The sequence below is a fragment of the Anser cygnoides genome, chromosome 3 (assembly GCF_040182565.1).
Source record: "Anser cygnoides isolate HZ-2024a breed goose chromosome 3, Taihu_goose_T2T_genome, whole genome shotgun sequence".
NCBI lineage: Eukaryota > Metazoa > Chordata > Aves > Anseriformes > Anatidae > Anser > Anser cygnoides.
Genome location: NC_089875.1, coordinates 2,305,497 through 2,328,866, shown reverse-complemented (window position 1 = coordinate 2,328,866; position 23,370 = coordinate 2,305,497). Strand labels below are relative to the sequence as shown.

Below are 23,370 nucleotides of genomic sequence, written 5' to 3'. Positions count from 1 at the left end.
GAATTACGCAGTAATGGGAAAACAAGGACTACGAAAAGAGAGCAAGGTGAACTGAGTGCTATTCTCAGATGAAGCATAACATCACAGGAAAATCTAAAATTGTATAATTATAGGTTGGCTCTATACGCATAATCAGAGAGATTTAAGTTACCGGTTTGATGCGAACCTGGCCATCCACCACTTCCAATATGGCATGTTTTCGGGATACTCGCTTATCTGTAATCTGAAAAGCAGAGACAACTGCTGTGAGAACCATGTACTTCAAAGTCAATATAAATTCCTTTTGCATCAAAATGAGCAAGTTCCCAGATCTAATTGAGCAGAGTTTTAACAGGATTCACTTTTTATATACTCTATTGCTCCAGACTGTTTTAAAACAGTGATATCAGTGCAGCTTCCCAAAATTTGACTCTCTGCTAAAAGCTGGATAACAACATTAAGATTCAATTTTTGGAATCAGAAGCCTAAGGAATCCAGCACTTCTTAGCAAGTTCTCACCAAAGGCAACAAATGTGCACCTCTGAAGTGAGACCGTTTACTCACTCAGGTGCTTGAAGCTGGTTTTACAAGCTTCAGTTCAGATGTACCAGACTTGAAATGCTTTTCAACTGAGAGAACACTGAAACTGCACTCTCTTTTCTTTAATTTGGGGGGCGGGGGGGGCACTAATTACTGTTCTATTCCACCATAGGACCACTTCAGAGTCATCGTTCTCCCTTTCACAGCGTTTTGCATTACACAGAAGGCACAAGCTGCCTAGCTGAACTTTTCATTTCATCATAAAGAGAAACACTAGAGGTCAAACTCTGCCCCAAACAGATCCTTTCAGGTGCCTCTCAGGAAATTTCAGTTCCGTGTTTGCTCCCTCCACCCTTTCCACAGGCAACGGAGCTCTCAGTGCACTTGAACAAAGCACCGGCAAGTGTAAACCTGTGGTACCAGTTCGTGCTCCTCTGAACTTACACTTTTTGGCTATCCAAACACACGTTCTCTCTGGAAATTGTTTAAAAGCAAAAGTTATTTCTAAAGAAATTATCACCTAATTTTGAGAAATAAGAGTCTACGGCCCAAAGAAAATCTTAACAACTTCGGAAAAGGCGATCACTCTTCAGACTACAATCTCTAACAAACACATTTAAACAACAGGCAAACAGATATTCAAGTGGATAAACAAAATAAAAAACATGTAAAATAAACAGTCAACATCTCTGTATTCTGTAACTTAATAGCCCGGAGCATGATGATTACATATACAAATAGTTTTACCTATTAGACCATGCAGACCCATGTTGAACACCCTGTACCTACATATATTTATGCCACATAAAAGTTTTGCCTGATGTTTAAATAACTTTAAAGTATGCTTTAGAAGCATTAGCATTCAGTAACAGTTACCTCTTGGTTCTTCAAATGTGAGGAGTGAACCAGTAGCTTTTAACTGAAATTCTTGTTATTCTCCACTTCCAGAAAGTCTACCAACTTAAAATAGTCAGCTAAAACTACAGACCCAAAAACAACCACAGTAATTTTACCACTGGTTCATTCACAAAAATGTAATACTTGGCCACATTTTGAATAAGGAAATAAGGTTCCAAAGAGCAAACTGCCATCGCAAGAGATAATCATTTTGCTATGGATCTGACAGATCAGGCAGCACAAAAATGGCTATATTGCAACTACCCATGTATTTATTCTCTTAGAGCATTTGACCCAACATTTTTAACAATCCTTACATATACAAACTTTAGCTAGTCACAAGTACATGCTGCGGGATGCCAGCTTGGCTACCAGCATCAAAAAAATCTCTGTCCAGGGAAGAAAAAGCACATCTCACAAGACCTGAAGTCCTCATCTGAGTTATCTGCTTACTCTGCAGTCTTTCACTTTTGCCTCCAGGCAGAATATGGAGAAGATGTACTACATATTAAGTCTGCAATAGCCACGTACTTTTGTTTGTCAGCGCTAACACACAGAAGTATTACATCTCCATCATACACAGCATGGGGAGCTGTTGGTTTTGTGACCTGGCAAAGGCCAAGGCTGCTTATACAGCAGCAAGAGCGTCCACCACAGTCAGTCACACTCATGCTCCAAAAAGCACTGAAACAGTACAGCGGTTTGGAGCTTCTGTTTAGAAAAGGCTATAAACTGCAACAGATTTTAAAAGGATTTTACTTAATTAATTTACATTACCAAATTATGTTATGTAAATAGCGCTGAAATCCTCTCATAACTATCAAACATAATGCCACTGCCATGACAGAAACTACTGAAGGCTGCAAAGACCTTTTCTTACCCTACTGTGCTAGAAATAAGCAGAGACATTTTTCTTCTTTTTAAGGTGCTTGTGAAAACCTGAATCAAGTTTTCTAAACATCAACTACACAGAAAACAAAGTGAAAGCACTTGAGAAGCAGACCGGCTGAGAACAGACCCAGAATCTCATAGTTTGGTATTTTGATGTAACAGGTGTGATATTTAGGGCAGTGCACCCGGACCTGAGTGGCAATACCCCACTTTACAGATTTACAAGGCACCTGCCCACGAGAAGCCCCTAGGGATGCAGAAGCGACTCTGTGGCTTTATTGATTCTACAGTGACTCTCCACAGAAAGCTTGAGAAGTTATCCCAGCACCTCAATTCCCTAATATTCAGCATCCCAAGTGAGCCCTTCTCTCTGACAACCTCACCCCTCACTCCCATGTACAACCGAGGGATCTACCCTCGGGTTTCCCTACCCCATACCCCAAACGATGACCGGGGGGGTCCTTTTTAGCACACCCGTGGAGAGCAGCAGCACCCAGCAGTAACATTTCCCCTCAGGTACGAACCAAGGGCGCTGCTACCAGCACGGAGAGCACTTCGCCTCGGCCCCCCAACAACAACCCCAAGCGGTGGAAGGCTGCGCCCGCTCGGGGCTGCCCCCTTCTCCCTTCACCTCAGCCTCCCTCGCCCCCTCACTTACTCCCAACAAGGGACCGCGTCCCAGCAGCGTCTCCCCGGGCGGCAGCGGCACGGGGCAGCCCCCATCCGCCGGCGCCAGCCTCACCCCCGCCATGGCAGGCGCCGCTCCCTCAGCGCGCCGCGCCCCGCCCCGCCCCACGGCCGAGCGCCGCCATATTGGCGCTTCACCCCCCTCGACACACACAGAGCTCCGCCCACCGCCGGCGGGAGAACTACGATCCCCAGCATGCATCGCGGGGGGGGGGGGTAAAGCGCCGCGCGCATGCGCGCAGCGCCTGGCGAGGGCACCGGCAAGGGGCTGATGGTGGAGGTATTTAAACACAACCGGGGAGCCGCGGCGCGCGGGCAGAGGGGAGCCAACGGTCGGCAGCGGGCGTTACCGGCCCCTCAGCGCCGCCGCGGGCAGGAGGGGCAAAGAAGGGCCGCAAAAACCGGCAGCAGCCGGGCGGTTTGCCCTCGGAAAGCCTCCCCAGCGTGACGCCATCGCCAAAATGGGCCGGAACGTGCCGGGGCGGCCGGCCGGTCCCCTGCCTGCCCGCTGCGGCTGCTGGAAGGGTGACGAGGCGGCCCGCAGGGGGGGCTGGTGGCGTTTGTTGTGGCATCAGGGCAGTATTGGTCATTCCACAGCGGCCGCTCGTTCATTGTTATGCTTTCCTTATCAGACATACCCGCTGGATTTGGCGAGAGGTCAAAAGCATGCAGAAAACGCCCAAGAGGAACAAGCAGCCGTTACCTTGTGGGGAGCCAGCCAGCCTTCCTCCTGACAAGAGGAAAAGGGAAAGTCCCGATGACTTCGTAGCCCTTCTGCCTCCCGAAGTCAGCTTGCAGATATTCAGCGAGCTCGATATTTGCAGCCTGTGTAACGCCGCGATGACATGCAGGAGCTGGAATCAAGCTATTGACAATAATGACTGTTTGTGGAAAAATCACTGTTTGACTGTGAGAGCTGTCTGTCAGCGAGAGATTGATTGCGATCGAGGCAATGGATACTCATGGAAGGTAAATTTAATGAGTGACAGTGCTGGCAACTCAGAAGCCTCTGGGGTTAATAATAGAGACATACAAATAAGTATTTCTTATTTGTCCAAGATGCTTGGGGAACCCCTGTAACGCCAATGTGGCTCAGTAGTGAAATCAAACAACTAGAAGCCTGGTTAAACACAAATAAGTTTCCCATTTCCTTTATCCTATTTGCTACCCAGAACCACCCTTGGCCCACTCAACATATTCTGTTTATTGCTCAAGGCCCCAAAGCTGCCCATCCCAGCAGGTATGCATAACCTCAACACTGGGGTCTGTTCATCCCATCAGAAAGTCTGAGTAGCCCTAACATGGGAGAATGCCCAAATCCTAATACACAGGGGCAGAGGGAGAGAAAAGCACATAGCCTGTGTGCCAGTATACATTCTCTAGTTATATTTCATTAGAGTAAGTCTGCAGGAAATCATTCTTCACAAGCAGATACATTACATATAGCTTTGCCTCAATACATTTTGAGCAATGTGCAACCGGGAGAAAGAATCCAGGGTAGGAAAACAGGAAACTAGGAGCTAGCAGGAGCTGGGTGAAGTTTGTTTAGAATTCTTCCTCCACACACACGCGCTCCTAGTTACAGCTTCTCTGAAGCAAGAAGAGCTCAACATACTGGAAGGATCTGTCACTGTTCAGTCCAGCCTACAAACTGAAGTAGATCAGGGAAGCAATGGCTACTTCTCTGAGCTAGCTAAAGGGTGATCCCCACCTCAATTTAGCTGGGGCATTTTCAAGTGGGGGAACAGGGGATTTGTGAAAAAGAGCAAAAAAAAATTCTGGACTCTCAACACTCCCTGTCTTGAGCAGGGAGCAGTTGCCCTCCAAATGTATCTATCTTTCCTCTCTTGCACAACAGTTTCCAAAGGGCTCCCCTGTGGTTTTCTATTTTGCATCGATTACAAATCCCCCTCCAACAAATACACTGAGCTAGCATTTTCTTGCACTAAAAGGCTGGCTGAGTAGAAGAACCAATCCAGCCTTCATTAATAGCCCAAGCAAGAGGTAAAGGTCATAAACAACCTAAACAGGAAGAGAAAGTGAAAGCCATTTCTTTTAAAGAGAAAGGAGGAAGATTAATTCTTGTTTAGGGTTTTCATTTCCCCATCATCTTCACCCTCTAAGAATTGAGGCAAAAAGTGACTCTCTACCTAACTTAGGATAGAAAGATAGAAGTAGACCAAAGTCTACTTGTTGGCAGCAGCACAGCTTTCTGGGCTTAGCATCCAGGTACCAGAGACATGTTCCAAATCCTTTTGCTGGCACTATTCTTCCAATGTAAAACTTACTCATATTGAGTGCAGCTTGAATTGGTTTACTTCCAAGATTTTTGCTGTCTGTTTTTCCATCAGATCACATTACTAAGAAACTACTGGAAAAGCAAAGTAAAACAAGAATGGCTGAGTGGGAAATACAGTAACATTCATTCACAAAACAACTTGCCAGAGAAAAGCATGTATCCGATGGATGTTGACACGTGGGGAGAAATCCTGGAAGCAGAACTAGAGAGATGAGAAGCCAGTGCAGTTTCTTGCGACTCAAGAACCTTACATCAACTCATGGACAGCCAAACTGTAAATATGTTGGTGTTTAAATTAGTTCTGTTTGCAAGCATGTGATGAAAACTTCTCTGAAGAAGAGAGATATACTTTTTATTTGCACTTTATTAGACGGACTGATACAAAAAGTAAAATTCTAAATAAGACTATTCAGTCGTAATTTTATGTTTGTTAGTTTTATATTCTGCTGTATTATTGAAAATATGTTGAATGTACTTTCAGTTTGCACTTCTTTTGGAAAAAAAAACTTTTTTTAAAAAAAGTGTTTCACTCAGTATATCATGTCAGCAGCACAACATGGCATTCCATAAAGGAAGGCTGGGAGGAGGACAAATCCAGACATTGGAAAGGAGTAGGCAGCCACCTCAGCTGATACATCCCCAGGGTCTGTATCAAGGGACAGAGCCTTCACAGAGCTTTTCTGAGCCTGCACACATTGACGCATTGGTGCTTCGCAGCACTGCATTTCTATTACCCAGCTGTAGAACTTCTGAATTAGGACTCAAAGATTGAAGCAACAGGTAGGACTGAAGCAGCCACTTAATGAACAGCCTTGCTGTCATTAGCTATGCATTTTTTTCGCTTATATAACAATGTGATAGGGAATAAAAAAAAATTATGACTTCAAACATAGTAAGTCAACTTTGTTTGTAGTCAGGGTATCTCACATAGTTAAAACATTCAGAAACTTATCTTGTTCTGCATTAGGATCTCCCACCACACCGATTCTGCTTTACCAGCACTGATTTTTGCCACTGGCTTTAAAAATTGCTGCTAGGAAAAGATATGCCTATCACATTACTTAACATAAAAAAAACTACAAAAGCAGTTTATTACAATTTGGTTTAAATGTCATGTCACCTTTCCCTACCTACATTTTGCACTGAAGAGTAACTAGGAAACAGTGGAAGAGTCCATATTGGTTTCAGGTATTCCTATAAAATTCAGTGACCGATCTAGGACCAATTTTACATAGAAAATTTTATCATGCTCATGAAACTTAGTTAATATGAAAAAATTCAAATTTACTACTGCAGACTTCTGCAAAAGACTTTCTGGTAACACACAAACAAGCGTCCTGCTGAGAACTCGAGGTTCACTAGCTCTAGATCCAGCACTTACACTAGATGCAAGGATTGCTGAAGCAAGGTCCAACTCTTCCATTAGTAGGGCCCAGTAACACTAGATGGAGCAGTAGAGCAGTTTAGCTCAGGGAAAAATAAACGCCATCGTCCTCTGGGTTAAAATCCAATACTGTTTTTTAATGGTGGTACTTAGACAACCCAACAGTTCAAAACCGTTTACAATTTCCGTGTATTTATTTTCTCACGGTTATTTCACCACTGCAGGCTATCTAGTGAAAACTTATTTTTATCCCCCATTCTTGTAAGAGTCTAGGCTCACAGTCTATTTCTTGTAGGTGCCCTTACCAAGGCCAAAGAAGAGCAGAACAGCCAAGTGAAGCGGGTAGTTTTAAAATGCTTCCAAGAACAATATATTATTTGATACCCTTTCTAGTTTGGAACATTCAGAATTCACTAAAACTGTTCCACTTCCCTCAGCTTCCTGTATTTTCCCCATTAAAATAGCTTTTTCAGTTCATAAGCAGTGACTTTTCTAAATCATCAGTAAAAAAAAAAATCTAACCGAGACACTGTTCTTGTCAACAACATTGCATGGTATGTGATGACTGGATAACGTAATGTAACCGTGGACACTGTTGCTGCAAGTTTTATAAGATGCATAGCCTCTCTCTTTTCTGCCTAAAGAGGTGACGCTGTTCTCATGGGATGACTGCAGCATTAACCATAATGGGTGCAACACTCAAAGTTCACACTACCACCATGGCTAAAGTGTAATTTGGAGCTAAGTACGGTGGGTGTAGTGCAAAGTTCAATGAACTGTGAACACTGCTTCCTTTATTTTTAGCTATTCTGCTCTAAGACTATAGCTAGTTACCCCAGTTTAAAAAAAAAAGTTTTTACACTTTTACACTGCTGCCTTACTCCCTGCTCACCATGTCCCTAACTTCAAGAAAGCCAGAAATGAAAAAGGTGCATATAAATTATGAATAATGCTAGCAGTACATTCTTATCACCTCAAGTTATTAATCGTAATACAGAAGTGCACAATAGTCTCTCACCTTTCTCCTCACCCAGCCCCCTCAGCTCCCAGCTATTTATCACCACCTCCTTCCTGTCCCTTCCCTACACATCAGCTATCAGTTTTTGTATCCTGAGACAAATATACATTTTTAAAATAGAAGAATTATTCTGGTACAAACCCCAACACAGAGCATGCGCTTAGCTATAGCTTTTTCCCCATTCTCTTACAAACTCAGGAATTACCAATATCCATCGTGCCTCCACCTCTGTCCAAATCAGGTGACCGTACTTCTCTAAACATGTTAGGAGTTAAGCACTCAGCTATGCACTTAGACAAGGCCTAGATCTTTCAACATGGAGCAGCAATAGCGTAAACTTCTCATGAACATCTCCTACATGCTTTTCTTTCAGTAAGCATGAGTTCTCATGAAAATAAGCTTGCTTCCTCTCCCCTCTTAAGGGAGGTTTTAATTCCCTCCTGAGATTTTGTTTAATCTGTTTTGGTCTTCTTCAATCAGTTTTGGTCTTCCCCTACTTGCCCTCATACCACCTACTCAGCTTTCAGCCCAACTAGAGGCTGAACACACCCTTTCCTTTAAACACACCCCAGCAGCATCCATAGCTCCAAGCAGCAGCACTTCCTACACCACCAGCTGTCATTCCTGCCTGCCTCTTCACCCTCCTAGCTCCCAGCAAAAATGCTTAAACTAGTGCTAATGCTTAGGTATCCCTCCCCAGAGGGCATTCTCAGCTGCTAAGTCTACTCCTGCACAAGCCAGCTGGACATGCACCAGCTATCCTCACACTTAGGTGGCTGGTGAAGCCTTTTTTCTGCTTCACTACCAAACTCTTTTACCCATAGCTTCTGAGGAAGTGGAAAGTTGTATTTTAGCATACACCACCTACCTTCCCTGAAATACTCACACCACTCACACCACCCCGCTACTCTGAGATTTCAGCTGCAGAAGGATGCCGCAGGCACCCGTCACCCAGGCATCCTCTTAGCCACACGGCCTTACCGCCTTTTCATCGCCCTGCCCTCCAATCTTTCCCGCAGAAGAGGCTTTCTGAGAGAGTACGTGAAGTCTGCGTGCAGAGCAAATACTACATCCTCCCCCAGCACCCCAACTCAAACCAGCCTGGTTTCTAGGATGAAAAGACAGGTTCTCTGCTGCACAACACGTCTCCAGCTGCTGCACGCAGCTTAACATCAAAATACCCAGCATCAAAGCTGAACCTGAAGTCCCCCGAGATAAATACTTTATTTCTGTATTTCCAAAATGTCTGTGGTTTTAGAACCTCCTCTGCAACTACTGACTACTGCAGTGCTCCATTTCTGAAGGGAGGAGCCGTACGTGTGGCTTTATTTCATCATGGTGCAGGATGTGGCTTAGGGCCACTGGCATTAACACTCAGACTAATTGAAAAAGAAAGCACCATTACATTTAATTAACACGGACTTTTCTTCATTAGACCAATAACATTTCTAAGTGAATTTTGTCAGGAAAAATGTTTCTCCAAATAGGCAGGCAATAGCGTTTCATATCTTTATCATGTTCGCCTCTGGAAGGTCCCAAATGAGTTGTCCCACCTGAAGACAGAGCAGCGAAGCTTAAATCCACCCATCATTATGCCTTCATCGCATTTCTCACAGATCTTATGCACTGAAGCAGCTGACCCCCGTCCTGAACCCTTCCATCCCTGACGTTGATTTGGATAGAGGGGTTTCAGATTCTCAAGAGCGTCCTGACACTTTGCCGTTGTTTCTCATGGTAATGCTTGTTCAGAGAAGTCTGCCCCAAAAAGCTTGGACAAAATCACCCACTGTACTTAAAGCTGAGGCTCGCAGGGGCTTCGGATCATTAAACAACCCTAAGAATTATTTTGTGGTGTTTTTTTCTCAGGCCTCAGGGCAAGTGGCCAGTCCCACTTCTATTATTCTGGTAAGCCATAAAAAAACACAAGCTACAACTGTGGGTAGAAGGGTGAGAAGGGGAGAGGTCAGGGACAGCAAAATTCAGAGGGACGTATCAAGATGAAAACTGGGAGGACATTTCTATATACCAGTAGAGTTACTTGCAGTCCCTTCTAGCTCCTGAGAATTGTCCTGTTCATCACTGCCACCAACTTTCAACAGCCATACATTTACAAAGCAGGTTTGTGTGTATAAAAACCAGCCTGCAGGAGTATGCAAATCAGGTGCAACATAAGCTTTTTTTTGATCCACATTTAAAAAAAAACTGTTAGAACCACATGTGCTGGTTTTCATGTGTAGTTCTTTTAAAAAAAAAAAAGAAGAAAAATAGCAGCCGAAAGAACTGCTGTTTGCCAATATGGGGATGCCACAAGACACAGTGGGCCACACAATAATCTGTTAGCCATGGTACTAAATGCTGTTTTAAACATCTCAGTGACCTCAGAATACCAAATACAGAAGATCAAAGAACATTATCAGCTACCTGTTGGAAGACTCAGCTGGAAGGCTGGATTGAAGGTATACATTGAACAAGTTGGAAACAGAGGGAAAACATCAAACAAACCAGCCACCTTAAGCTTTTAATCCTAATAAAGGGGGGAAAAAAACTGAGAAAGGTGAAAACATGTACCAGCTATGTAAGATAATGCTGCTGAAAAAAAATGAAGTGTGACAGTGCTCCCAAAAAAGCTTTGCTCATCTGCTCATTTGAGGAACTTTTTAAATAGAAAAATAGTGGAAGCTACGACAATGCTAAAGAAAAAAGAACTCTATACAAGTTAGCTAGGAAGATCCAATGACAACACTTCCCAAGATACTATATATAGCCATTTGTGGCATATTGCTGTTATCAGCTGTACTGTCAAGTTTCATACAGAGTTTTGACCAAACTAATCAGCTTTTCTAATGCACCTTTATTCTTAAAGACCACTATTCTGTAGACATTTTTATCCTTCAGTTATACTGCTCGTTAAAATCATACTAATGTGAAAATCTGCTACCAACACGTACTTAAGAGATAATCATGCTGGGAATTACTCAAATGCTTAAATAGGGAGACTATGACGACACTTGAGACCCATGAGGCAACCAAATATCTATATACCGTAAGTAGATGTGAGGTGATGAGGAAGTTTCTGTTCCTCTGGAGGGGTGACTAAAGACCATTTGGTGGTATATTGTAGGACATCTAAAAATACTACTAGACGTTTATGCTTAGGTATCTGAATTTCATTGCGTTTCATTGCCACAAACTCTCTTAACCCTTTTTAGGCTAGGAAGTTTAGTTCAAAATAACTAAGAAAGAGGAGAAAGGGGAAACAGTAAACATAGCTGGGAAAAAAAAAAATCATTCCTTAAATACTAAGTTTGAAGAAAGGCATTACCTTATTTTACCACTGATAAAACAGAAAGATGAAGTATTTTCTTTTATTAATCAGAAAACTGCATAAGAGTGGTAAGTATCTGATAACAACAACAGTTCATATTATTCAAAAATTTCATGAATGTGTGTTATTATACTTTTACCATCATGTAAAATGCATCTAGAGAGATGTAGCAATTTAAGCATTTGAGGGCAGGACACCTCCGTAAACATGCAGCAGAAGCACTGAAGGACAAAAGTGATGTTTTCTTACCTCGCTTTTTATACATCTGTGTGCTTACAGGATTTTCAAACTTCTCCTTGTTATGTAGAAAGTGGTGTATGAAAAAGCTGATTATACTCTGATTTGTGTAGTGAATTCTCTGATAGTCTGTAATAGGTCATTCTTGTATGCTTGATAAAGAGGCTAACAGTAATACTCTTAAGTTCTTTATGTTCTTTTAATATCTGGGTTTGGGAAAGACTGGAGCATCAAGTTTAGGATTTTTTTTATTATCATCATCAAACTATTTGATCTCCAGTTCTTTCTCCCCTTCTCCTTTAACTCTGACGTATTAAAGATTTTGGTGAAAAACATACAGAAGGCAAATAAAAATAATAATAATAAATTCCATCTCTTTCAACTGTTAGCAAAATCTATCAGTTTCATCAGCATTTACCTTTGATTCTTTTCCTCCCACATTCTTAGTCATCTTGTAACAGGATAGAAAATGAGAGGGAAATTGTTTTGCCATCTTAGACGCAGAACACGTAGGGAAGGGGAAGAGTTTTACTATACCTTACTTCACTTAAAATTGAAGCCAGCCGAAGTATGAAAAGTGTTTTTTTTTTTTCCCCTCAGCCTTCATACACTGTTACTCTCCCAAACAGAATGGAAAACAAGAAAAAAAACTTAGAGATCTACCAGAGCCAGAAACACAGTGGAGAAAGCCACAGTTCCATTTCTAAACACAAAGCAGGAAGTTCTATGTTCTAATCCAGGAAAAATACTTATTTTGTTGCCAAGTCAGAAATTCTATTTCAAGAAGTGAAGTCCCACAATGAACAACAACAAAAAAACCTTGCCTTCAGTCAGAGATTTTCAAGGGTGTTTTTTGTCTACTTGGCCTTCAGGTTACCAACCCACCATTTTAAAGCATAAAGCAGATCCTAAAATGATGTATAGTGCCAAAGGGTCATGAAGTAACCACATTCAAATTATCTTCACGTGTCAGATTCACACTTCACCATCCCATACAACAACAAAAAAGCCTGACAGATACAGATAGCTGTGTGTTGGCTCCCTTTCAAATTCTTTTTGCATATCAACCAGGAGTAAGTCTCATTCTCATACTGAAGGTATTTCCCTCTTTACCAGTGAACGTTTCCAAAGAGGTGGCAAGAGACGTGCTCTTCCAGGCACCAATCCACCAACTCCTGAGGCCACGTGTGAGCATTACAAGGGCTCCACAACACAGGGAGGCTCTCCTTGAGCAGCTGAGCCACAGCTGGTTGGAAGGCAAAGAAATCTGGAAAGGCACAGGCACATTAGCATTCAGAACACTGATCCTGCCCCCATCGCTTGCTTTTTAAGTCATCTTTGTGCTCCACACTGTCACACTAGTAAAACCAGAAGAATAGCAGATAGATGCTCAGCAGCCACACTGCTGGGTAGCGGAGAAAGCGGCTTTATTCGTTATCAACATCAGTCCCTAAGAAGCAGAACAGTTTTCCACCCCATGTCCTGCTGCTGAAGGGAGAAGATCTAGCACTTAATTAAGAAATGCTCAGCATACAGCCTAAGTAATATAAGTATGTAATTAATTATTTATATAATCTAGCAGTCGTTCAAAACAGAAGCTTTTTATTTTATTATAGGTTTTGAAAATAAACACTTTGAACATTGTGGCATATTGTTAACACGTAAGAGCACATATATATACCACTTTTATTTAACCTAGGACAAATTCAACACAGCTTTCTCAGACTGCTAAAACTACCAAACCCCTAACTCCAAAAAGAGAAGCGGTTTGATGAGAAGGAAAAACTACAGCACATACCCCCTTCTCAGGCAGCAAGAAACCCAAACAGGAGAGGAAAATTAGAAGCCCAGCTTCAAGCTTTCTGCTGCACACAGAAGTTCATATGGAGTACAATCAAACCTCTATAGATCAACAAGACCGCAACAGTTCACAAGCAAAATATCTGCACTTTTTGAAATGCAAACTGAAGGCATTTGCAGAAATACTGACTACAAAAGCCAGCATAGGACTGTTATCTACTCCATTTGCTTTTTAAGGTTCACTCCTATGTTCTTTTACAGTTTAAAAGGAACAACAACAACAAAATAATAATTCAAAAAAAAAAAAAGTTTTTGGTTTTCACCAGAAAGGATATCTAAGGAATTTTGTTATCATCCAAGCCTGAATCTCAGAAGAAATAGAGGCATATTACAAAGGACAACAGTTACCCAGACCCCTCTACAGCAAGTTGTTTAAACTTAAAATAACCTCTACAACCTTCTAAAGCATTTGAGAACAAATTAGTAAAAAACAAACAGTTGTTTAACGCTTGTAATAAAACAAAGTCTAAAAACAAACAAAAATAAAAACACAAGCAGTATTACTGCACTAAAGCATTATTTGTAACATGGCAAACACAAATACAAACCCCGTCTAGAAGAAAAACTTGATAGTATGTACTAAGCTATACCTCAGAAGCCTTACCTATTTTTTCCCTCTTCCTTATGAACAAACTTATGTTAAAGACTCATGAACAAACAACAGTTATACATCTAAAAATACATTTTCATTCTTTCACACAGAAGAAAAGACAATACACTGTAAAAAAAACACAAGATTAACGATATTTAACAACAAAATAATACTAACCTTATCTTTCAAGAGAAAGCCACAGCACAGAAGATGTAAAAAGCTCTTGAAATCCACTGCTATAAACACATTAAAACAGAACTACCTCCACCTGAGGTGGGAGGTTATCAGATTATGGGAAAAAGCAACACCTGTGGCTGAAAGATTCTTAGGCTGTTGCAGTTCTTATGGATATTATTTTTTCAGTGTATGCAGAGGTGGTTTGCTTTACTCATTTTTCTATTAAAAGATGGAAAAAGGAGATTTGTGTTTACATGTGGTTTTTTGGATGCATAATTAATAAATATCCCTGAAAACCTGGCTGTAGTAAACGCTTGGTCAGCATTCCTGGGGAGGGAAAACTGTGGCAAGTCAAGTACTAGCAAAAGAGGACCTTTATTGTAGATGATATCAGACATGTCTTACAGTAATTGAAGGTTATAAGTATAGTCCTTCTCCTCAATGTTTTTGTTTGTATATTTGTTTGGTTCTTTTTTCTTGCTGTCCTTTAGTCTATGACACAAGAGTAATTCATGTCAAAAGTGAGAAAAGGAACTGGTGTTGAAAGAGTATTTGCTGAGTGTGTGGAAGTATGATCTAAATAAAAGGTGAAAACAGGTGGAGGAAGCATGGAACACGAAGGTCTACTCCTTTTTTTCTCTTGCAATTATTAATTCCTTGTGCTAGGCCTGCTCTCTCTTCTCTAGTGCAAGTATTCAGTATATGCCTCTTTCCTTCCACATCTCCGGAGTGACTGGACCGGCCTCATAATCTATATGCTTGTAGTTGCTTTTTAACCTTTAATTCCCTTGGACAAGATCTTTTTGATATCTCTGGAAATCGTACTGGCATAAAACTAATATTCCTTTTTCCTCATAAACATCTATTCGAGTAGCCTTTGTCACCTTGTTGCAACTCCAGTGGCTATCTTCTGAATGACTTTATTCTGTTCAAGGGTTGTGACAATTCCCATTGTATCATGCACGATTCTTAAGGTCAGACTACTGGTGGCATTGAGAGACCTACTTTGATTTTCAAAAGCACTGCCATGAGTTTGAAAATGGAGCATCTTTGAAAACTACCCCATATTAACACGTGTCTCCAATTCATTCCTTGTGAAAAGCTTATCAGAGAGGTGCCTCAACCCTAAAAAGAAAAAAGGCTAGGCCCTACTGAAATGTATTTTTTTTCTTATCGTGATTTTTTTGAGAACGCATCAGAACACATTCATCTTGGAACATGAAGCTCATTATTCATGCGAAGACTTGTGAGAACCTGACTTAAAGAAAGAACAGTCTGGAGTCATTTATAGTACCAGTCTCAGGCAAATAAGAGCATTTACGGGAAGGAAATGAGAGTAGGGTAGCATCAGACATAAACTTCCAATCTTTCTCCAAGAAAGACAGACAGGTTTAAACCCTTGTGACGTATATTAAAAAGAACCACCTGAGGGTCCATATTGAGAGAACGTATTGGTATAGTCTGGTACAAACACCAGAGCTCTTCAACAAATATACTCATTACCATTGCCTACCAGAGAAAGCACCACTAGTAAGAGGGCAACTGTACCCTTAACTGGGTCCAGAGAAAAGTGACAAGGTCAAAAACTAGTAAAACTTCTTTTTTTTTAATAGACGGTTACACCCCTTGTTTGCTAAGTTGGGTGAGTTTCTATTTTTCATTTTCCTGTGCTGTAGGGTATTTTTGCGTTAGTGAGCTCTGAAGCAAAAATGAGCAGCAACCACAAAGCAATTATCAAGAAAGCAGGGCTGAGCAAACAGTCTATCTTTGCGCCATGAGGCTTCCTTCCTCAGAATGACAGACCAGGCTTCGGCGATCCTGTCAGCTTGCGTGAGATACAGGAAATGCCTGCTAGAAGCCCATTTCCTCTGATGTCCTAAATGGATGTGCGGATGCTGTCTGTGCCAGCCTGCTGCCTCAGTGTGGCTGCATTTTCTTTGTTATTTCTGAGGAGAAACACAGCTTATTAAAGAACAGGATCTGATCATTTACCTGAGGTAATCCAAGCAAGTGAGAGGCACACGGGGTGCTCTACCACACTTACAAGAGACCTACCCAGATTCAACCCCAAGGACAAGAAGCTTCTTGAGCAAAATTCATGTTTCCTTTAGGATAATGGACACTCTGCTGGATTAATCAAATTGCCAGTATTCACTGTGCTCTACCATTGAGGTCACAGATATGCCGAGGCCTGTAAATTCTGAAAATCCAAGCACTTTGTGGTTAAAAAAAAAAAAAACAACAATAAAGGCCAAACTGTCTATTGTCTCCATAAACAGAGAAATTGGGGATTCAGGTGAGGTAGAAACAGTACAAAGGGCACCTGAGCTGTGAGCCTAGTTTAAGACCCAAGATATTTCCCTTTAGGGCTGGTAAAGTCCTCTGAGGTCCAAATCTCATCACACTGCACTAGCTGATACGTACAGAGTTTCAGCAGTGTCAGAGGAACTCTGTGCTGGGGTGCAGAAAAGAGGTGCCTGTTCTTCCACAAGTATGTGAGACCAATGTCAAACTAGATCTCCACGACATGAATGTACCCACAGGGAGTTCCTTAGGCAAGAGGGAGAGGTACTTGCATTAGTATGTTTGAGAGTAATAAGCAAAGGACCTTCAGACATATTAGGCTCAGATCTCTTTAGACCTGCTCTGTATGAACTGTTTTTGCTGCTGTTGTGAATTAGAAGATGATACATTCATATCCTTTTTCCTCCCAATAAAAAATGAATGCATTCATCCTGAATTTATTGTAAGACTACATAGTGATCTGTTACTGTATTTATAGCTTTCCATTGTGCTGGTAATTATATTGACCTAAATGCATAAAGTAGATCACCAAAGTTATGTTTTCACGTTGAACCTAAGCTCCAGGCCCCAACAGGCTTGTATCGCAAGGCTGGTCCAGCGGACCAAGGCACAGTTCAGCTACAGCAAAAGATATTCATACTGTGTAACTAAAATAACCAAAAACGTTGTGTGACACCACAGCTTCAATGAACCAGAGAGAGCTTCTCCTTGAACACCAATTAGAATACCCTAGGCTGAAGTGACAGCAGCTTCTGGCTTCTTATTTTTCTTGTATACACGCATATAAGGGTATAATGAAACAGAAGTGAAGATAAGCTTTAGCTCCACATTGATTTTTAAAGATATCTGAATAAGAACTCTCAAGGTACCTTATTTAAAATTTTGAAGTTGTGAAGTTTACTTGCACACAGAACATCCGTCTGCAACAGGAACAGGCTACATGCAGAATCTGGTATTACTTTGACTTCCAGGTCTTGCTTAAAGTTTAAAGACTTCAAAGTTTGATGCATACAGTAAGACAAAAAATAAAAAGATTGCTCAGGTAACCTGATATCAACAAATTATAACATTTATTTCAGTTACAAAAATAATAATGTTTCTTTTATATAACTCAGGCACAGAGCCAAGCATTGAGTATATTGCTGTAGGTTAAAAAACAAAAACCCTAAACACCACCACCTCAGTTGGAAGTTCAGTTGGTAGTTCAAGTAATGCATAGATCCTTTCCCTTCTCCTGCACGATTCTGAATTCAAATACAGGTCATATCAGCAGTAGATGACACCCTAGCAACTGCTTTGGAGATCTAAATGAAGAAAAACAATGGTCCTGGAGCAGGTTCTTATGGAGAAATTTAGCAAGGGTCAAAATCAAGTGGATATGGAAGACAAACGGATTGCTTCATGTTTGAAATACCACAAGAGAAGAATTTTCCTGTGGGGAAACTTCTACATCTTTCAGATTTGTAAGTGCTTTCCACATGGTGTTTCATTTCCATAATTGTCTGCATTCTCCCTTTCCTTAACACTAAAGGATTTTAAAGGTTTGGTTCAGGTTTTTGAATTAGTTAATTTCTTTCCTTAAACCTATTATATTACTTTGGATGGGAGAACATGGCAGTAGAAAAACTACTGGCTGGTAAAGAAGAAAGTGTAAAGTTTGTCTGAAGAAGCCTTTGAATTATTAGAAGATACTGAAGCACAACACAGGCTGAATCACAGGTGACTAGCGGAGCTCCTTACAGTCAGCAACATGATTCTGTCCCCTGGTAATGGTGAAATTCTTGCTGTCTGCAGTGGCAGCAGGGAAAGGCTTAAGGTATAACCTTCCCAAGGTAGACTAATTCTTACAAGAAGCACACACTAATGTGACATGTTCTATGCTGTAATTTAGTAAGATATTACCATAACAGAAGTGGAAAATGTTAGCTTGTTAGTGCCCACTATAGAATTGAAACTTACTACCCACCCCTCCCTTCCCCCCCCAACCCACAAGCCTCAGGAGGCCTTTCCAGATGATACTGCTTTCTCAGTGAAATGCTAAAATTCCTGTTTTGTTTGGAGTAATTAATTTCAGTTGTCTGTCTTCTGGCTGGTGGATCATCTTCATTTCCCAGTCCTAGAAACTGCCTGAATTGCTTTGATCCACTCTGTACGCTCTGTGGATGAAGCTGCTTGCAAGTAATAGTGGACATCATTTGCTGTGATGATTTCAAACAGGTTGTTTTCAACATCACACTTCTTGGCTACAGGGAAGAAATAAGGAAGTCAGCTATGAGAGAATAAACTCCTGTATGTAAAATGTTTCTTCTTTTGCATTCTGTAAACAGATTGCCTTCCTTTCTACAGCTGTGCCTGATCATGCCTTTGGAAACCATTTGCAAGATAGGATCCATGAGATCTGTCACTGTCTTGGAGAAAAAAAAAACGTGAGTTCTGCACATTTCACTTTCAGGAGTCCCTGTTCAATTGATGTCCAACCATGGAAGAATCTGCAGCCCTGCAGAGAGCTTATATTACCCAAGCCCTCCAGTGCTTTGCCAGGTATAAAACCAAGACATTTAAGTCACGTCAGAAATCTCTGGCTCTTTTCATGTACTGTAGCACAGCCTACACAGGCATTGAGATGCCAACAGACTTTCTGGCTGGGGATGAGAGCCTGCCTCTCCTGTGGAGCAGAGAATGCATTGAACGAATGCTTCTCGTTCCTTGCAGCAATGCTTAACCATTGCTGTTCCCACAATTTCTAGCTTTGGGAGGGAACAGAACATGTAGAGTAACAAGTAATTGGCACAACCATTTGTAATGTAAAGCTTCCACATGAAATCCATGAATTAAAATGAGAACTCAGCTTATTTTGTGTAAGGCCAGTTATCCTAACATAGGGACACCATGTTATCATTTTGACAAGTCTGAACAACTGACAAAGAACAAGATTCCCACTTGCTACCTTTATCACAGTACCCTCCTCCAGTAATTAAGAGAGCCTAGTAATTAGAAGAATTACTGAATCATTCCAAATTGGTTTTGAATTAAAAAAAAAAAAACACTTGTGGTTTCAGGCAGATTTAAAGAATGCACTAGAAACTTATAACACAAAACTTAGAACTCTTTCAGTAAGGTTCCTTACAGTCTGGCATATCTTCCACTGCTGTCACCACGCAGCCCCTCAAGTGAATTGCTCCGAGAGGATCTTCTCCCTGGGAAAGATAAGAAATCAAAATGAAATACAACTCATCTGAAACTCTTCACATGTCAATATCTGACTAAAACTCCAGAATGAAAACAAAAACATTTGGTGACTTTGTATGTTACATGAGAAAACCAGGGTATCCTCAATCTGTATGATATGGAGGGTAGGGGGTGTGCAAATCTGCAAATAAATAGGAAATCTTTCAGAATTTGGAATTCAGGATCTGCAGAGTATTTACCATGCTCTGAGCAAAGGCGTGAAAAAAATAATAAACCTTTTGCCAGCTATAGGCTTTCCTTTGATGTTACAGTGAAAAGCAGGTTAGTTATAAAGAAGAGATATTTAAAAGTTTTTGGTGGTGGTGGTGGTTTATTGAAAAACAAGCAGCAGGAGCAGATATACATTTATTTACAATCTTGTCTTTTTCTGCACTTGAGGAAGAAGGATTGCAATAGCCAAAGATTGGGTGAAGAAGCATTTTTGTTGGCATAAGCCTGAAACCAGCAGTTCCTATGAGATGACACACTTCAGCCTTTTGGGAGGAGAAGCCAGGAGTAGGAAAGATGCTGGAAACAGAAGTCACACTCCTCAGCGTTGATTCTCCAGTGCATCTAGGCAGCTTCTGCCAAGCAGGACAGACACAGCTTAGAGAACCTAAACCCACAATAGCTCTGCTCCTGTGGCAGTGCTGGACAAAATAAATAAATACTATGTGCTGAATTCATCTGGAAACCAGCTTTTGTGGGTCAGGTTTTGTCTATGGTGATGCCCCTTCCTTTCTCAGAGCAGGCCTTGATCCATAAGAATTACACGAGAAACAAAATGCCATGTTTCAGTCTGACACAAAAAACACCTTGATTACAAACTGCAAAATGATGGTATAGTCTTATTTTGCTCTTCTAACCTCATCCACTTCAATCAAATGGGACCACACATTAATTCTAATTAATCACAAAGAAGAGGTGAGAGAACAGTTCAGTGCTGCCTGTTCCCAGGTCTGGATGTCACATGCCAGCCCCAGAAACCATCCTTCCCTCTGCTTTTCCAGAAGGCAGCCAGGTAGTGTGAGCACAAACAGCCCCACTATCCTGCTTGACCTTTTCCGTCACACATCCCCAAGCAAATACTCCACTTATATTTCTAGAAGAATGTAGCTTTAAAAATAAATTTTAAAAAAATAAAAAAACAAACAAACCACCAAATAAACAGGGAAATAAACCAAAGTTGAACAAATGTATCTTACTCCAGCAGGATCATAGTAGTGAAGATATGCAGGGTCCTCTCTTAAAACAAACTTCCTCACTTTCCAGTTTTTCCTTCGATGTCCCTAGAAAAATTAAAAAAGAGGCATGTCATGAACTGCTTTCCCTGCAAATGCTTGCAGTCAGCTTACCCATGCACAAGAGAACGTGGGAATACAAAAGGGGAAAAAATTAATATTTTGGACAGGAAATATTCACTGGCTTCTCTCTTTTTTTTTTATACACAAAGTACAACAGCTTCAACATAGATGACATTCACATGAGATGTCAGAACAAGGTTTAAATGCCACAAAACATGGCTGCGATATGTCCTGCAGGAAGGGTTCAGACCCTAACCTTTCTCCACAGTATCCCTTGCTGGCTGGCTTAGGAAGCTTCCCTGCCAGTTTGCTGCCTTCCAGCAATGCTGTTCTGAGGCATCCAGCCTTTGTAGGACCTCTCACACAGGTGTAGACCAAGCAGAAAGACAGCAAATAGATTTAGCTCCAAGTGGTATAGACATCCAAATCATATTAACAAGACGCCCTGGCTTATAGTCCACCAACTCCAGTCAGTGTTGTTTAAGTGCTTTCAAGCTCTGGGAGATCTCATCATGGAAGCTCTGGGAGAGCTCAGTCTGGGCCAGCCCACAGCCTCACAGACTCATACTGGGCACATGGACCCTAAGCACTCATGGACTATACCCAGTTCATCTAGTCCTGGCCTGTCTTCCTAGAAGACAGGAAATTTTCCCTCCAATGCAAACATCCTGCCATTCATAGCCTGAGCCTGATGAGAAATCATAAAAGTTGCAGGGAGGACAGCCTGGGAGACATCCCAGGAAATCAACCCCTGTGACCAAGGAAGATGAAACCTTCTTACTAATTTTACAGCATTCACAAAGTAACTGGGGTAACAGCGCTTCCCAGCAGATCTAGGTTTTCCCCATCCTTTGCTGCAGTCTTGAGAACACACATTATCTGCAGAAACGGTGACACTCTCTAGCAGTGATCCATAGTTCACTGAAGGTGACCAAATCCAGATTAACTGCTGGAGACTGTCGTGAATCATTTCCTCTCAGTATTTCAAAATATTAGTTTCTCAATTAACTACTGCTGTTTGCAAGAAGTTCCTACTAACTAGACAGAGGTGGATGTGACAGGGTAAACGTTAGCAGAAAGACTCACATCCAGTTTCTTCTGTTGCTTTTGAGTAATGTGGTTGAACAAGAGAAATACAAGTGAGCACCACCAGAAAGTACTTATGGTCCCAACAGATATTTTCTGGTTTCCTTCATGGCACCAAACTTCCAGAGGAAGCAGATAACCTTGCTAAAATACCTCCTGCTTGTCACATCTCTTGCTTTAGCACTCTCGTGTTTAATTAAAACACTAAGCTGTCTTGTTCTGTACTAAGAACAATAAACCTTGCAACTCTGGACAAAAGCCCTGCTGCCATGCTACAAAATGGATTCTTTGAGTAAAAAGGGGGAGGGACAGAGATTAAACCTGTCAAATGCGGACATGGCATAAGCTAATTTTTCTCTCTTCTTTAAAACTTTTAGGTGTAGAAGAGTAATTTTGTATCCATTGATCATCATCCCAGTGAGAGAACAGAAGGTGTGCAATACTGACCTGTTTCAGTAAACATCCTTGTTTGACTACTAAGCCTCTGAATTCTTCTTTCAGGACCACATCATCGTCACTAGAATTCCCCTCGCAGTAAAAACCACTGTCTGGCTGCATGACCACAAGAGAAAATTCAGAAGTTACACAAATGGTGCCTGTTTATATATATATATACAAATCTGACTTCTCTTTGGCATCCTTTCACCCTGTTTCTGTTACCAAAAAAAAAAAAATTAAAAAAAAAAAATCAACTTTTCTACTGGAAAACCATCCTGTAAAGTTGAGGACCTCTCCAAGTTGCCACGGAAGCATTTCAGTATGAGATAGGACTACACCAGGTCTTAGGGCATCTGAAGAGAGCTGGAGCATCTACATCTACCTCAGTTCATACGAAGCCACATGAAGCGATGTTGGCACAGCCAATACATCCCAGGCTGTCCATTCCCCAACCCAATATAACCTTCCGTTCCCTACATCCATCACAAGCACCTGCAGTTTGAGAAGAAGAGGAAACTCTCATCTAGGCCATCTTCTCCACACCAGATAAATTGTGATGCTGGTTACTGAAGCCTTACACTGCTCAAATGGTATGAATAAAGGTATGAATAACCACACGTATTGCATGTAGTAAGCTTTTGTGCTTACTGTTTACCTGACACCAAGTCAGACATTGACCTGCTGCAGCCTCCTCACACCACATTGGTACTGAATCAAACTAAAAGCAAGCTGAAAGCAAGCAAATTACACATGAGGTATCAAGAGAAGTGTCCCTGGTAGCCAGGAACTGTGATGGCCACATGGCTGCCTTCACCAGCACCGTCTGTGCTTCCATTTCTGCACAGGTAGAGTCTTCCTACCACAGAGGTGTTCTAGGAAAACAAATGAAGTAAGGGGAGATTCATTTTTTCATGGAGTGATTCTATGTGGTAAGTATAAACAAAACTGTAATATTTAAGCCATTTTACTTAACAGTAGGAAGACCCTTTGTTAGCATCAGTTCATAAACCAAACATTTTTTAAAATGTTTGGCTGCGATTGTGGTATTGCAAGTTCTACAAATCCATCCACAGAATATGAAACAACTTGAAAAGGTTGGGTAAGCTACCCAGCACAGGTGTTAC

The 23,370-nt window shown here is 41.4% G+C and overlaps 3 protein-coding genes across 13 annotated transcripts in view; 1 reads left to right on the top strand and 2 right to left on the bottom strand.

The window, feature by feature from the left end:
• APLF (aprataxin and PNKP like factor) overlaps positions 1-3,141 on the bottom strand; it is a 44,441-nt gene extending 41,300 nt beyond the window's left edge. For 3 of the 5 annotated variants that reach the window (XM_066993393.1, XM_066993395.1, XM_066993394.1), the window contains exons 1-2: positions 2,966-3,141; positions 152-223 (exon numbers count right to left, since the gene is read on the bottom strand). In XM_066993393.1, coding sequence (XP_066849494.1) covers positions 152-223; positions 2,966-3,058 — 165 coding nt within the window. In that variant the 5' untranslated portion in view covers positions 3,059-3,141. The remainder of the gene's footprint in view (positions 1-151; positions 224-2,965) is intronic. The other 2 variants (XM_066993396.1, XM_066993397.1) reach the window with 2 other exon arrangements.
• Positions 3,139-5,804, top strand: FBXO48 (F-box protein 48). 2 transcript variants are annotated; one of them, XM_048061017.2, is made up of 3 exons: positions 3,139-3,274; positions 3,627-3,963; positions 5,346-5,804. In XM_048061017.2, exons 2-3 carry the CDS (start codon positions 3,661-3,663, stop codon positions 5,505-5,507), a joined length of 465 nt encoding a protein of 154 aa, XP_047916974.1. In that variant the 5' UTR covers positions 3,139-3,274; positions 3,627-3,660; the 3' UTR covers positions 5,508-5,804. The 2 variants fall into 2 exon arrangements, with proteins under 2 accessions (XP_047916974.1, XP_013050329.1); XM_013194875.3 differs by lacking the exon at positions 3,139-3,274 and adding an exon at positions 3,308-3,519.
• Positions 5,805-17,243: 11,439 nt separating this feature from the next.
• The window catches only part of PLEK (pleckstrin), a 59,266-nt gene continuing 53,139 nt past the window's right edge, over positions 17,244-23,370 (bottom strand). For all 6 annotated transcript variants that reach the window (XM_066993400.1, XM_048060999.2, XM_048061002.2 and 3 more), the window contains 4 exons: positions 22,256-22,360; positions 20,624-20,707; positions 19,318-19,387; positions 17,244-18,433 (listed from right to left, as the gene is read on the bottom strand). In XM_066993400.1, coding sequence (XP_066849501.1) covers positions 18,294-18,433; positions 19,318-19,387; positions 20,624-20,707; positions 22,256-22,360 — 399 coding nt within the window. In that variant the 3' untranslated portion in view covers positions 17,244-18,293. The remainder of the gene's footprint in view (positions 18,434-19,317; positions 19,388-20,623; positions 20,708-22,255; positions 22,361-23,370) is intronic.

Excerpts from the sequence above, each read along its gene's own strand:
- FBXO48 (XM_048061017.2), top strand. The coding sequence starts at position 3,661 with ATGCAGAAAACGCCCAAGAGGAACAAGCAGCCGTTACCTTGTGGGGAG. Across the intron at positions 3,964-5,345 it reads GCAATGGATACTCATGGAAG|ATCACATTACTAAGAAACTA; the intron begins GTAAATTTAATG and ends TTTTTCCATCAG.